This window comes from Pristiophorus japonicus, chromosome 5 (genome assembly GCF_044704955.1).
Source record: "Pristiophorus japonicus isolate sPriJap1 chromosome 5, sPriJap1.hap1, whole genome shotgun sequence".
NCBI classification, from domain to species: domain Eukaryota; kingdom Metazoa; phylum Chordata; class Chondrichthyes; family Pristiophoridae; genus Pristiophorus; species Pristiophorus japonicus.
In genome coordinates, this window is record NC_091981.1 from 48040215 (window position 1) to 48053173 (window position 12959).

The following is a 12959-nucleotide window of genomic DNA, read 5'->3' on the forward strand; positions in this document are numbered from 1 at the left end:
CAGGGATATTCATAACATTTAAAGGAATGATTTTCTTGGGACAGTCGAGAGTGCTTTCATCAAGGAAATTATTGCCGCAGAAGTGCAGGACATTTGGCATTCCATTCCACTTACCTTGTAATAAGTTGCCATCTCTTAAACTACCAGCGATTTTCCTATCTGGATGATGGCTTATTTCTTTATATTAAAAAGGTCTAGGCTGAACTAAACTGAAAAATTAAGACTGACCATACTTATGATTGGTAATTTAACACTGAGCCTTATCCTGGAGAATTCATTTGATGCAACCCCCTTGACCCACTGAAAAATAAATGAATGCTTACTACGAGTATTTAAAGCGAAGCTGAATTGTGTTTCCATTCCCTCTTTTTCCTTCAGGTATCTTATGAAGATGTAGACCGGCTAAAGGTTATTGCCATATTGCAGAATGCACAAATACCTCACTTCATGCAAGATCAGGCTCGGTATCTGGAGCAATTGGACAAGATTATGGAAGTGAATGGGTTGACAGACTGTGAACTACAGGTTTTGGTTTGAAAGGAATTATGACCTCTGTAGATTGACCCAGTTACTGAGATCTCCAAGCTATTGCCACATTTATAGAAGCTAAACTATTATTCATAGTTGGAAACATGTTTAACAGGCAATTTGTACTTGGCGATGTTCACTGTTTGTAGTTAATAAATCACTTAAAGGTAGTTAATAAATCACTTAAAGGCAGCAGGTAATTTCTAATTGAGGTTTAAAGTCCCAAGAATAGAAGATTACATAAATATATTTTATTATGTTTATGGCATTGAGATGACAACTGAATAAATTTTATAAAAAAACTCCCAGAAAAACAAAAAAAAACTTGAAGAAAAAGAATTGCCTGAAAAACATATTTATTTGTGCAGCAAAGAATGCAAGATACGCGAAGGATTCTACCTGAAGTAACAGACCAAAACAATAATCACAGCTGTGGTTGTCAGCATGGTATTAAGTGTGCCTGAATATTTATAGCATTACTTAACACATATAGCATTTCACCTCTGGCTGTGATATGATGCAACAACTTACCTCCACGAGGAGGTTGTGTTCTCCTGCAGGCGTGATAAATCCAGCAGCTTGCGCTAATTAAAAACATCAACCTTACACAGAATTTCTGCTAGAGAAATGAACGACTCGTAATGGAGAAAAACTGCAACAAAAATCCTACACGTTAAAACTGTCACGTTGATAATCTCTGTGTACTTGCGTCATTTCACATCGGTTAATCATGTAAAGCCCTGGAACTGTTAAAAATGTAATTAACTTGTCAATTTCCCTCTGTTCTCCAAATTGATGTCTCTTCTCTGGCCCTCAGGAAGACTTGCAATGATGTTAGACTGCCATCCAGGACACGGAACAAAACAGTATTGCTAGATCTGCCTTCCATTTAGTCATTACATAGAATGTACAGGATGGAAACAGGCCATTTGGCCCAACTGGTCCATGCTGGTGTTTATGCACCACACGAGCATCCTCATCTAACCCTATCAACATATCCTTCTATTCCTTTCTGCATGTATTTATCTAGCTTCCCCTTAAATGCATTTATGCTATTTGCCTCAACTACTCATTGTGGAAACAAGTTCTACATTCCAACCACTCTCTGAATGGAGAAGTTTCTCCTGAATTCCATATTTATTAGTGACTATCATATTTATAGCACCTAGTTTTGTTCTCCCGCATAAGTGGAAAGAAACTCTCTATATCTAATGGTCAATGGGTGGAGAATCTAGCCTTAAATAAGCTGAAGTATACTAGAATGCTATTTTTCAAGAGCAGGAATGGCTCATTTTGACCCAAGTAAGGACTTGCTATCTTTTGTGGATGGTTCAAGAGAAGAAACGAAAGAGAGAATATTCAACCTTCAGGAGTTTCTACATGGTCTGTTACTGCTAACAATTGATGGCTGAATCTCAGTCCACGCTCATCATTTACTTCGCACCGTGCTGAGCACAAATGAATATCAATACGTACTGAAATTGCAGTTACATTCCTGGTCTGGTCTGTGCATTATTTAAGGATCTTGTTAGTGAATGCCAGTGCTACATTGTTGTAATGAGGAATGGTTGTATATGCAGTGGAGTTGCTGGTATCTTTGTCTAGTCAGTCCAGCAAAATATGATTGTGGATCCCACCCTTTGTAAATAAATCCAATCACAACTGGCATTCCAATCGTGTTGGTTCACTCTATACTGAAAATCCAATCCTGCTATCCTGGACAAGAAGGAGTTTCACATCGAATTCCCATCCTCACAGCTGGCCATTGAAGGGCAGGACTATGGCAAGGAATGCAACCAATCCCAGGAACGCATCTTATCCATCAACCAACCAAAGTAAGCCTTGGCTCTTTCTCCGAGCTTACTTCTATTGTTATCTGTGCCTCTGACCAGGGTGGCTTGAAAAGAGTTAGGAATCTAAACTGGGCTGCAAGTCAAGTCTTTGCCATGAGTAGAACTCTTAAGATTTGTCTTTTCTACATGCAGAAAGAATTATATTTTTTCTATCAGTTAAACACCTACGAGGGATTCATGCCTTTTTTGAGAATTCTTTCCAGAAGACATTGCCCTCTATAGTTGACATACATGGATCCAAGGCCAGATCGAAACAGTCTCCTTTTACTCCAGATGCAACAGATTCCGTTACGGATTTGGGCAAGTGTGGCTCATACCCTCTCGCACCACTGCAGCTTTAGCAGAATCAATGGATAGGTTTATCCATGTTTTGTTTTACATTCAAATTTTCATTAATGACTTCTTCCAACCTTTGGGATACTCATTGCTCTAATCCTCTCCCCACCGCCCCCCCCCCCCCACCTCCCAGTGGATCGGGGGAGGGGGGGGGTGGGGTGGTGCCAAAGAGGGTCCACATACTTTGGAAGAATTATTTTTTGAAGGGGCATCCTCAATCCATATAATGTCCTCTTTCTACCTTCCCCTCCCCACCATTTACATAATTGGTTGGATTAGCAGTGACGGGATTAATGGACAGGTCTGTGTTGGCTTTTGGGGAACTATAGTCCCTCTCACTTCCCCTACTTAGTTCTGTATCCCCATTATATATCTGTATTATGTCTTGTTTCAATTCTCAATGAAAACCTTCTCAATTTGATTCAAAATTATGTCGGGTGTAATTTCCATAGGTTTCCTGTTTTGTTAATGTTGCTAGTTTGAAGAACATTTCATTTGTTCATTGTTAAAAGTTTTTTTTTTAAACTTGGTAGTCGACAAGGTTCTCAGATTGCTGGGAAATGCTGCATTAAATACTTGGGGGTTTTTTGAGATACAGCAGACCCGGGTCTTCTGGATGTTGGTCTAACTCTGATAATCATCCTTGTGAACTGGAGAATGGGCAGAACTGGCTTATTTTTTTCAAAACGCGACAGATCATTCTGGTCTGGAGTCATTTTGTTTATGTGTCTAAACCATAGGTGTTGAAAGCTCCAACTAAATGTATTATCCAAAAGATACTGGGCTGTCTCTATCTCTAGGAGTAGACTTGTGGGGTATTCATAGGAATGTATTAGTGAACCATTTTTTGAGGAGTATTTCAGTTTTCATCAGTCTTGTTACACTTTTAACAGTTCCACAACCATTGGTGTTAATGTGGACTTGTGTGCTAAATTAAATATTCTGTAACTAGCAGAACTAATGGATGGGTTGTGGGTAGGGGGAGGGGGGACTCTAACTGTCAAAACTTGGTGTATGTCCCTTGTTGGGTCTAGATGATGTCACATATGTTATTGTGGTGGTAGATTCACAAAAGATTTGCATGTGATTTGTTGTTGATGAATTCTGTTAACTTTTTCTCTCCAAGAACCCACCTCTTTGTACTTGCAGTTTTGTACTCACGATGGAGTCAAAGTATTTGCAGTCAGTTGTCTGTTTGTTCAATGAATACTGAGCATTTTCAGCCACCAAGTACGAACTGTACCACTGGGGAAAAAAAATAAATTATTGAAATGTAAAGTGCAGTGATGTGATCTTTTCCTGTTTCAGTGAATGGCAAACTTGATTCATTGGGAAACTATAATAGGTTGAATTAAATAAACCTTTGTTACAGTAACACAATATTATAATCAGTTAGATTAAAGAACCATTGGTTTGTGGTATAATTAAATTGTGTTCACAGCACAAGTTAACAACCAATGAATTCTTCATACCAAGCAATTGCAATAGTTCAGCAGCTGATGAGATAAATGAGTAACAAATTATTTTTTTCAATGTCATTGTAAATAAAAAGTAACACTTTCTAATGAGGCATTTAACAGAATCCTTCTTTAATGGTAATGTCACCATCATTTGCATTAATTGCTTTTGATGTAAAATACAGTAAAGATATGACCAGATGAGCACACATTCTCTCCAATGCTTCTTGGTAGTCTGTTGTATCCAACAAAGACGTTGATGTGCTAATCATCAATGGCATGTGTCTTCAAGTGGCTGTATAGGCCAATTCTGGATGCACAGTGTCTTGCACGTAGGACAAGGGAAGTTCGATGTGCCTGATGCTGACAGTACTGCCACCTGATGTCGTCTATCTCTAGTGTCCCGTAGGCATTGACGTCAGCTTTCTTCGAAGGTCTGGCAGGCAGTCCTCGTGAGGGTTCGCCACAGGATTTTATTAGCTGCTGAATTCTCGAGGTCCTTTGGTCGGATGCCACAGTACTGGAGATTAGCCTTGCTGTGTTTAACCAATATAACCTCTTCAACTAAAAACAGAAAATGCTGGAAATACTCAGCAGGTCTGGCAGCACATGTGGAGCGAGAAACAGAGTTAACGTTTCAGGTCTGTCATGTATGTAACCTTTATGTAACAACACTGCAATACTGTATATACGTAAGAAATGCACACCTTGATCACAGGGGGTGAACTTGTGGGAGACACTCCTCACCTGGTCATCCAGGTATATAAAGGGAGGTCCCAAGCAGGGTCATCACTTCTTGGTCCTGTGAATAAAGGTTCAGGTCATGGAGTGACCTTGTCCATAGAATGTGCCTCGTGTGGATTTGTGGTATTGTGTAAGGACTTTACATTGGCGACGAGAAACGGGAATCAACGACCCACGAGAATGGCCACCGGCAGCACAGATGAACAGTACTGTGTTGGTGAGGACTGGGACGATTTCATTGAGCGGGTCCAGCAGAGTTTTGTCACGAAGGACTGGCTGGGAGACGCAGCGGCCGACAAGCGAAGGGCTCATCTGCTGACCAGCTGTGGACCTAAGGCTTACGCACTCATGAAAGACCTGCTAACACCCAAGAAGCCAGCGGATAAAACTTTCGAAGAGCTCAGCAAACTAATCGGTGAGCACCTCAAACCGACAAGCAGCATACACATGGCCCGACACAGATTTTATACACCCTGACGTCAGGAAGGACCGAGCATACCGGATTTCATTGCGGACCTCCGGCACTTGGCCAGCCTCTATAAGTTCACAGACGCCTGCAGGGGGGAGATGCTAAGGGATTTCTTTATTGAGGGCATCGGTCATGCTGGGATTTTCAGAAAGCTAATTGAGACCAAGGACTTGACCTTGGAAACGGCGGCGTTGATGGCTCAGACTTTTATGGCGGGGGAGGAGGAAACCAAGATAATATACGCGCGCAATTCTGCCTCCAACGTGGCGATGGGTCAGGGAGTCAATATCATAAATGCGACACAGAGCCCCGCAGGCAGGCAAGGGCAGTTTAACACACCCCAGGCAGCAATAGACCCGAGAGTAAGTCTCCAACAGAGACAATGGCAGGCTGAACGGACATTTACGCCCCCCCAGTGGACAACGCGGCCTAGGATGGAGCCTTTGACACCTACTAACAGGGTGCTTACGAGCAGTCAAAGGGACAATCAGCGAGGAATGCCTTGCAACAGCTCTTTTGTTCACAACAATGGGAATCTCAGTTCATGTTGGAGGTGTGGGGGCAGACATGCTGCCAGAACTTGCAGGTTTCAACAGTTCGTCTGCAGAATTTTAGCCAGAATATGCAGAAAGCCTGTAACCATGCTAATATACGAGGCAGATGAACTAGATGTGGGGCAGGATGACACTTGGGGCAAAGCAATGGATGCTGAAGTTCAGCGGGTTCATGTGGCAAACAGTCACAGCTCATATACCAAAACGCCACCCATGATGATGAAAGTCCTATTAAACGGCATCCCTGTATGCATGGACACGGGGGCCAGCCAGTCACTCATGAGTGTTCAACAATTCGAAAAGCTGTGGCCACTCAAAGCCAGCAGACCCAAACTGGAACGCATTGAGACGCAATTACAGACGTACACCAAAGAAATCATTCTAGTGCTAGGCAGTGCAATGTTGGCGGTCACACACAATGGATCAGTGAACCGGCTGCCGCTCTGGATTGTCCCGGGCAATGGTCCCGCACTGTTGAGGAGGAGCTGGTTAGCTGAGATGAACTGGAAATGGGGGGGGGATGTGCACGCCATGTCATCTGTGGAGCGAAGTTCATGCTCACAGGTCCTACAGCAATTTGAGTCACTATTTCAACCTGCTGACAGGTGACAGACACGCATACCAAGGCTCAACAGCCAGAGCCTCAACTGCGGCGCTCCACGAGAGAGCGCAGACCACCTGAGAGACTTAACCTATTGTCCCAATAAGATGTTGAGGTGGTGATGTCATGTATGTAACCTTTATGTAACAACACTGCAATACTGTATATAAGTAAGTAATGCAAACCTTCACCACAGGGGGTGAACTTGTGGGAGACACTCCTCACCTGGTCATCCAGGTATATAAAGGGAGGTCCCACGCAGGGTCATCACTTCTTGGTCCTGTGAATAAAGTTTCAGGTCATGGAGTGACCTTTTCCATAGAATGTGCCTCGTGTGGATTTGTGGTATTTAAGGACTTTACAAGGTCAATGACCTTTCACCTACTGAGTATTTTGAGCATTTTCTGTTATTTCAGATTTCCAGCATCTGCAGTATTTAGCTTTTGTATAACCTCTTCGACTCTGCTTTTTAAATTCCACGCTCTCTCTCCTGGCTGCAGCTAAGCAGTCTGAGCACTGGGCAGTACACGGTCGTGATAACAATATCAACCTGTAATCACCCAGTTGGTAGTATTAAACACAAAAGTAAAAGTTCAATGACTGATGCAAAGACCTGGCCGCGTGTTTTTGGATTTAAATGTTTGAGGTAAGGATTCCAGAGAGTACGTTAGAATTATATTTCATTGCTCGGCTTCTGAACTGAACCTAATCCATTCCAATGAACCTTCAGTTCATCAGCACTGTCTTGAATATTTGTACGCAGTGCCAATTTTGATTCTCTCCCTTGAAGCTATAAAGCTCCCAAGGCAAATCTCATTTTATATTCACACAGGTGTGCTGACTCCCATAAAATGCCTGTACTGGATTATACAAAATGCACACGGGCAGATAGGGGAAATGAAACATCATTTGGGAAGGCACGATCACTTCCCAGTATTGGGAGATGCTAATGCTTGCATAACAATGTAGCACAGCTCCTTTAAGGTCATGAAAGAATAACGCATGCATTGGGGATACATTGTTACACCCACTGAGGTATTGCTTCATGAGTTTCACAGAGTTAAGTGACACCTTTTTGTGAGATCACCTGCTGCTGCCTGACTGGAGGAAAGAATAGTCCAGTTGTTTCCCAATCTGGGTATACAGTAGATCTTTAGTTCACCATCTTTCATTCAGAGCCTCACTCAGTCTTGCTCACACAGGCCCACTCTTTCAGATTTTTTTTATTTGAGCTTTTCAGAGGCTATCTTTAACAGACAGCTATCATTTAACAGTACAACACCGTGGAGTTAGTCACAGTACTGAATTTCATACAGGGGGCAAATTACATCGAAGGCATAATTGTAAAAGGGGTGAAGATAAGTGCATGTTAAAAAGGGATGGGTGGTTCCCTCAGTTCTGTGACACACATGACTTCCCATAGCTACATGGCTTGGCTTCAACATTACAGACCGACCACGCCTGATATTATATTCTAACACGTCATCCCAGGCTGTTGAGCGAAGTAAGAGAGGAAATAGCAGAGGCCTTGACCATCATTTTCCAGTCCTCTTTGGATCTGGGTATGGTGCTGGAGGATTGGAGGACTGCTAATGTAGTACCTTGTTTAAGAAGGGAGAATGGGATAGGCCGAGTAATTACAGTCCTGTCAGCCTAACCTCAGTGGTGGGAAAATTATTGGAAAAAAATCCTGAAAGACAGGATAAATCTACATTTGGAAAGGCAAGGATTAATTCGGTAGTCAGCATAGATTTGTTAAGGCAAGATCGTGTTTGACTAACCTGATTGAATTTTTTGAGGAGGTAGCCAAGAGGGTCGATGAGAGTAGTGCATACGATGTTGTATATATGGACTTTAGCAAGACTTTTGATAAGGGCCCACTGGTCATGAAGGTTAAAGCCCATGGGATATAGGGCAAAGTGGCAAGTTGAATCCAAAATTGGCTTGGAGGTAGGAAGCAAAGGGTAATGATTGATGGATGTTTTTGTGACTGGAAGGATGATTTCCAGAGGGGTTCCGCAGGGCTCAGTACTGGGTCCCTTGCTTTTTGTGGTATATATCAACGATTTAGATTTGAATATAGGGAGTATGATTAAGAAGTTTGCAAATGACACTAAAATTGGCTGTGCGGTTAATAATGAAGAGGAAAGTCATGGGCTGCAGGAGGATATCAATTTACTGGTCAGGTGGGCAGAGCAGTGGCAAATGGAATTTAATTCAGAGAAGTGTGAGGTAGTGCACTTTGTGAGGGCTAATAAGGAAAGGGTGTACACATTAAGCGGTAAGCCACTTAATAGTGTAGATGAACAAAGGGACCTTGTGGAGTGCTTGTCCACAGATCCCTGAAAGTAGCAGGCCAGGTGGATAAGGTGGTTAAGAAGGCATATGGAATGCTTGGCTTTATTGGCCGAGGCATAGAATATGAGCAGGGAGGTTATGTTTACATTGTATAATACTTTTGGTTAGGTCATAGCTGGAGTACCGTGTGCAGTTATGGCCGCCGTATTATAGGAAAGTCGTGATTGCACTAGAGAGGGTGCAGAGGAGATTCTAGGATGCTGCCTGGAATGGAGAATCTTAGTTATGAGGACAGGGTTTGTTCTCATTGGAACAGAGGAGACCTTATTGAGATGTACAAAATATTGAGGGGCCTGGACGTAGTGGATAATAAGGGCTTATTTCCATTGGTGGAAGGGTCTATTACGAGGGGGCAGAGTTTTAAGGTGGCTGTTGGAAGGTTTAGAGGGGATTTGAGGAGAGGCTTCTTTACATAGAGGGTTGTGGGTATCTGGAATTCGCTGCCTGGAAGAGTGGTGGATGCAGAAACCCTCACCACTTTTAAGCGAAGGTTGGATGGGCACTTAAAGTGCAGTAACCTGCAGGGTTACGGACCTAGAGCTGGTAATTGGGATTAGACTGGATGACCTTTTGTTGGACGGCGCAGATATAATAGTAAGTATTGCAGGGAATAGAATACGGCCAGCGTGAGCTCCTGGACTAGTTTTGATCGCCTGGATGGGTCAGAGAGGAATTTTCCCAGATTTTTTTCTCCCTAAATTGGCCTGGGTTTTTAATCTGTTTTTTGCCTTTCCCAGATCATCATATGGCTCTGGTTGGGGTGGAGTGTAGAATGTTTCAGTATAAGGGGTGTCACAATTGTGTGAGTCAGACTGGTTTGGGTTGGATGCCCTTTGCCTTTCTGTCATTGTTCATAGGTTTATATGTAACCTTTAGGGCTGCTGACTAAGGGCCGTGCGGCTCTTTGTCAGCCGGCGTGGACACGATGGGTCAAAATGGCCGCCTTCTGCACTGTAAATTTCTATCTTTCTATTATCCTGTAGGAGTCAGAGTTTATAGATGTTTCAATAGGATTCATCTGAATTGGTAATCCACTCATAACAGGCACATACTCCTACATCTAATCAATTACCTCCATGGCCAGTTATCTCCAGCCCTGATTCTTGGAGAGTTTGTGGTGAGGTATAGCCAGCCTTTAGCATTTCAGTGCATATTGGTCCATTTGCAGCTATATCTCCTCCATGCTAAACACCACGAAAATGCAGCAAAGCCCAGGTGACTCTTGGGCGTATGACCTAGGCCACCGACTAACCAGAGTGTACAGGAGAGGTGATGGAATTTTGGCTCTCAACCGCAGTCTGTAGCAGAATCAGTTCAGAATTCTACACTGAACCTACCTCACCAACACTGCAAATTCCAGTCTAGTCGGGTTAAGCAATGCTGGTGAAAATGTGGCCAAAAAACCAGCCAAGAACTCATATTCTGCTCTTACTTCTACTCCTTCTGGGTCCCAGAGATCATCACAACTGATGGAGCACACCATCTTTTCAGACTGCCAATCACCAATGCCTACTTGATCTTCTGCCAATAGAACACGGACCATCCACACTTTTCAGGCTAACTCAATTTCTGCTTCTAGCCTCACAGTAACACACAAGTACCAGAGAAGGTGCATCCACACCAACAATAAACATGGGCAAAGCATCTGTGGATCATTTGCCACTCGGAACAAGAGATTTACAGAGTGCCCCAGATCCATGGAAGCACCAGCGGGGTTGGGCCTGTTCTGCAGGTTCACTATATTCTGTTCTATTTCATCCCTTTCCCATTTTCCCTCTTTTCCCCCTGCCCCCCACACACAAACACACTTCCCACAACCTCTCACTGCAAAAATGGGCCTGGGATCAGCAGTTGAGCGTGGAACCCCCAGCTGTCCACTGACCAATTACATTCCCTATAGACGACATCATCCTAAAGCTGTGCCCACATCCAGTATCAGCAAGCCCCCTGATGCACACACTGTTCAAATTAAGCCCTCTACCAAAGAAAGACCCTGGCCTCTCAACCCTCAATGCATAGTGCCACCAACATGTGCAGAACTATGTAAGATCCTCAACATATGTGTCTGTGGATTGCCAAGTTCTATAATTACACATTGTTTAAATCTTTGTCCATACTAGAGGCTCAAAGTTCATATTTTAGCTCACAAATTGTAAAAAAAAAACTTGATAAAAAAAATTATTCTCAGGATATGGGTGTCACTGGCAAGGCCTAGGTTTATTGCCCATTCCAAGTTGCCCACAAGGTGGTGGTGGTGGGCATTCTTGAAATTATTTACCCATTGCAATACTGTAGAGTTCTATTAAGAGTTGGTGAATGCTATGGAAAATTTCACTTAACCAAAGCTATAGGTTGTACAATTGTTTGATCCATACGAGCGGAGGCCTTTTTTAGATGTCGGATTTTCATCTTTAGTTAATTTCATGTTTTTTTTTTAAGATGCAAAAATATATTCTGGAATAATCTTTTATACTATAATCTGAAAAATTGACACTGTGGGTTATATGATGTCTTAGCGTAGGCAGCCTGATATATTTACTAATTGTTACTTTGCAAGGCTGCAGATATTGAAGTTGTAGTTACTTTGCCCATGAACTGGTAATTCTATCAGTATATACCCAGTTTTTACTTTGAGAAACTGAATCGAACTCGTATTGCTACACTATTGTAACAACAACATATTGACGTCATTCCAAAGTTTTACTTGTTACTTATTCGATGCAAGACACTGATCCCAGCTGAGTTGAAATAAAAATAAAAGAAACAGGTTAAGGCCTCCATTAAAATAGTGCACAGGGAATTTAATTAGTGGGTTTAAATATTACGTAGCTAGCTTGTTTTTTTTTTAAATCCTCATTTTATTTAACATTAGACTCACACTGTTGTCACAAGCCAGCACGTTAAGCTGCTAGTGGAGGGCACAGTAAGGCACAGGTTCCTCCATGACCACTGCTAGGAGTTCCAGGGGGTAGGATCACCGTCCCAGTCTCTGGAATTATTGGTCTAAACCTTGCTGGCTGTCTGTTTCCTTTCAAAAACTCGTCAAAGCCCATCTTCTCACCCCTCCTAATCGCTTCTCCTATCTGGGCATTTTATTTTCCATACTTATTCTGAAAAGCACTTTGGGGAATTTGTTTTAATGTAAAGGCATGATATAAGAACATAATAAATCGGAGCAGAAGTAGGCCACTTGACCTCTTGACCCTGTTCCGCCATTCAATGAGATCATGGCTGATCTTCCACCTCAACTCCACTTGCCTGCACTATCCCCATATCCCTTTAATATCCAAAAATCTATCGATCTCTGCCTTGAATATACTCAACAATTGAGTATCCATAACCCTCTGAAGTAGAGAATTCCAAAGATTCACAACCCTCCGAGTGAAGAAATTTCTCCTCATTTCAATTCTAAATGGCTGAACCGTTTTTCTGAGATTGTGACCCCTGGTTCTCGACTCACCAGTCAAGGGAAACAACCTCCCTACATCTACCCTGTTAAGCCCTGTAAGAAGTTTGTATGTTTCAATGAGATCGCCTCTCATTCTTCTAAATTCTAGAGAATATAGGCCTAGTCTACTCAATCTCTCCTCATAGGACAATCCCCCCACCCCCCCAGGAATCAGTCTGGTGAACCTTTGTTGCATTCCATCTATGGCAAGTATCACGCATGGGCATCTTCCACCGTTTAAAATGAAGTTCGAGACCTGGAACGTCAGGACCTTCATGGACAATTTCATCAGTCACCTGAAAACTCATTTTTAGTATGAAAGCAAGTCCTCCTCAACCCCAAGGGACTGCCTAAGAGAGAAAGAGAGAGAGATAGCCTTCCTTAGGCAAGACCAAAATTGTACACAATACTCCAGGTGTGGTCTCACCAGGGTCCGAAATAATTGCAGTAAGACATCTTGGGCCCAAAATTGCCCCTTTCTTTAAGGCCTCTGGTTGCCTGAAAGCAGCGGCCATGGGTCGGTGCAGAATGACCGCCGAGTCTCTGCGGAGGGACTGCCATTTTGAAAATTGCCCTTCCTCAGGTTTGGAGTGGTGTAAGGGACCGCTCTG

At 42.8% G+C, this 12959-nt stretch overlaps 1 protein-coding gene and 1 long non-coding RNA gene across 2 annotated transcripts in view; one reads left to right on the plus strand and one right to left on the minus strand.

Annotated features, from left to right (window-relative positions):
* The window catches only part of LOC139264327 (putative tyrosine carboxypeptidase MATCAP2), a 66991-nt gene extending 63031 nt beyond the window's left edge, over positions 1–3960 (plus strand). Inside the window, exon 7 of the mRNA XM_070880612.1 lies at positions 379–3960. Within this exon, the coding sequence (XP_070736713.1) occupies positions 379–537 (159 nt within the window). The 3' untranslated portion in view covers positions 538–3960. The remainder of the gene's footprint in view (positions 1–378) is intronic.
* Positions 1–12959, minus strand: part of LOC139264329 (uncharacterized) — a 58852-nt gene that overhangs the window by 5247 nt on the left and 40646 nt on the right. The window contains exon 3 of the long non-coding RNA XR_011593323.1: positions 3851–3962. This is a non-coding gene — a long non-coding RNA (uncharacterized lncRNA). The remainder of the gene's footprint in view (positions 1–3850; positions 3963–12959) is intronic.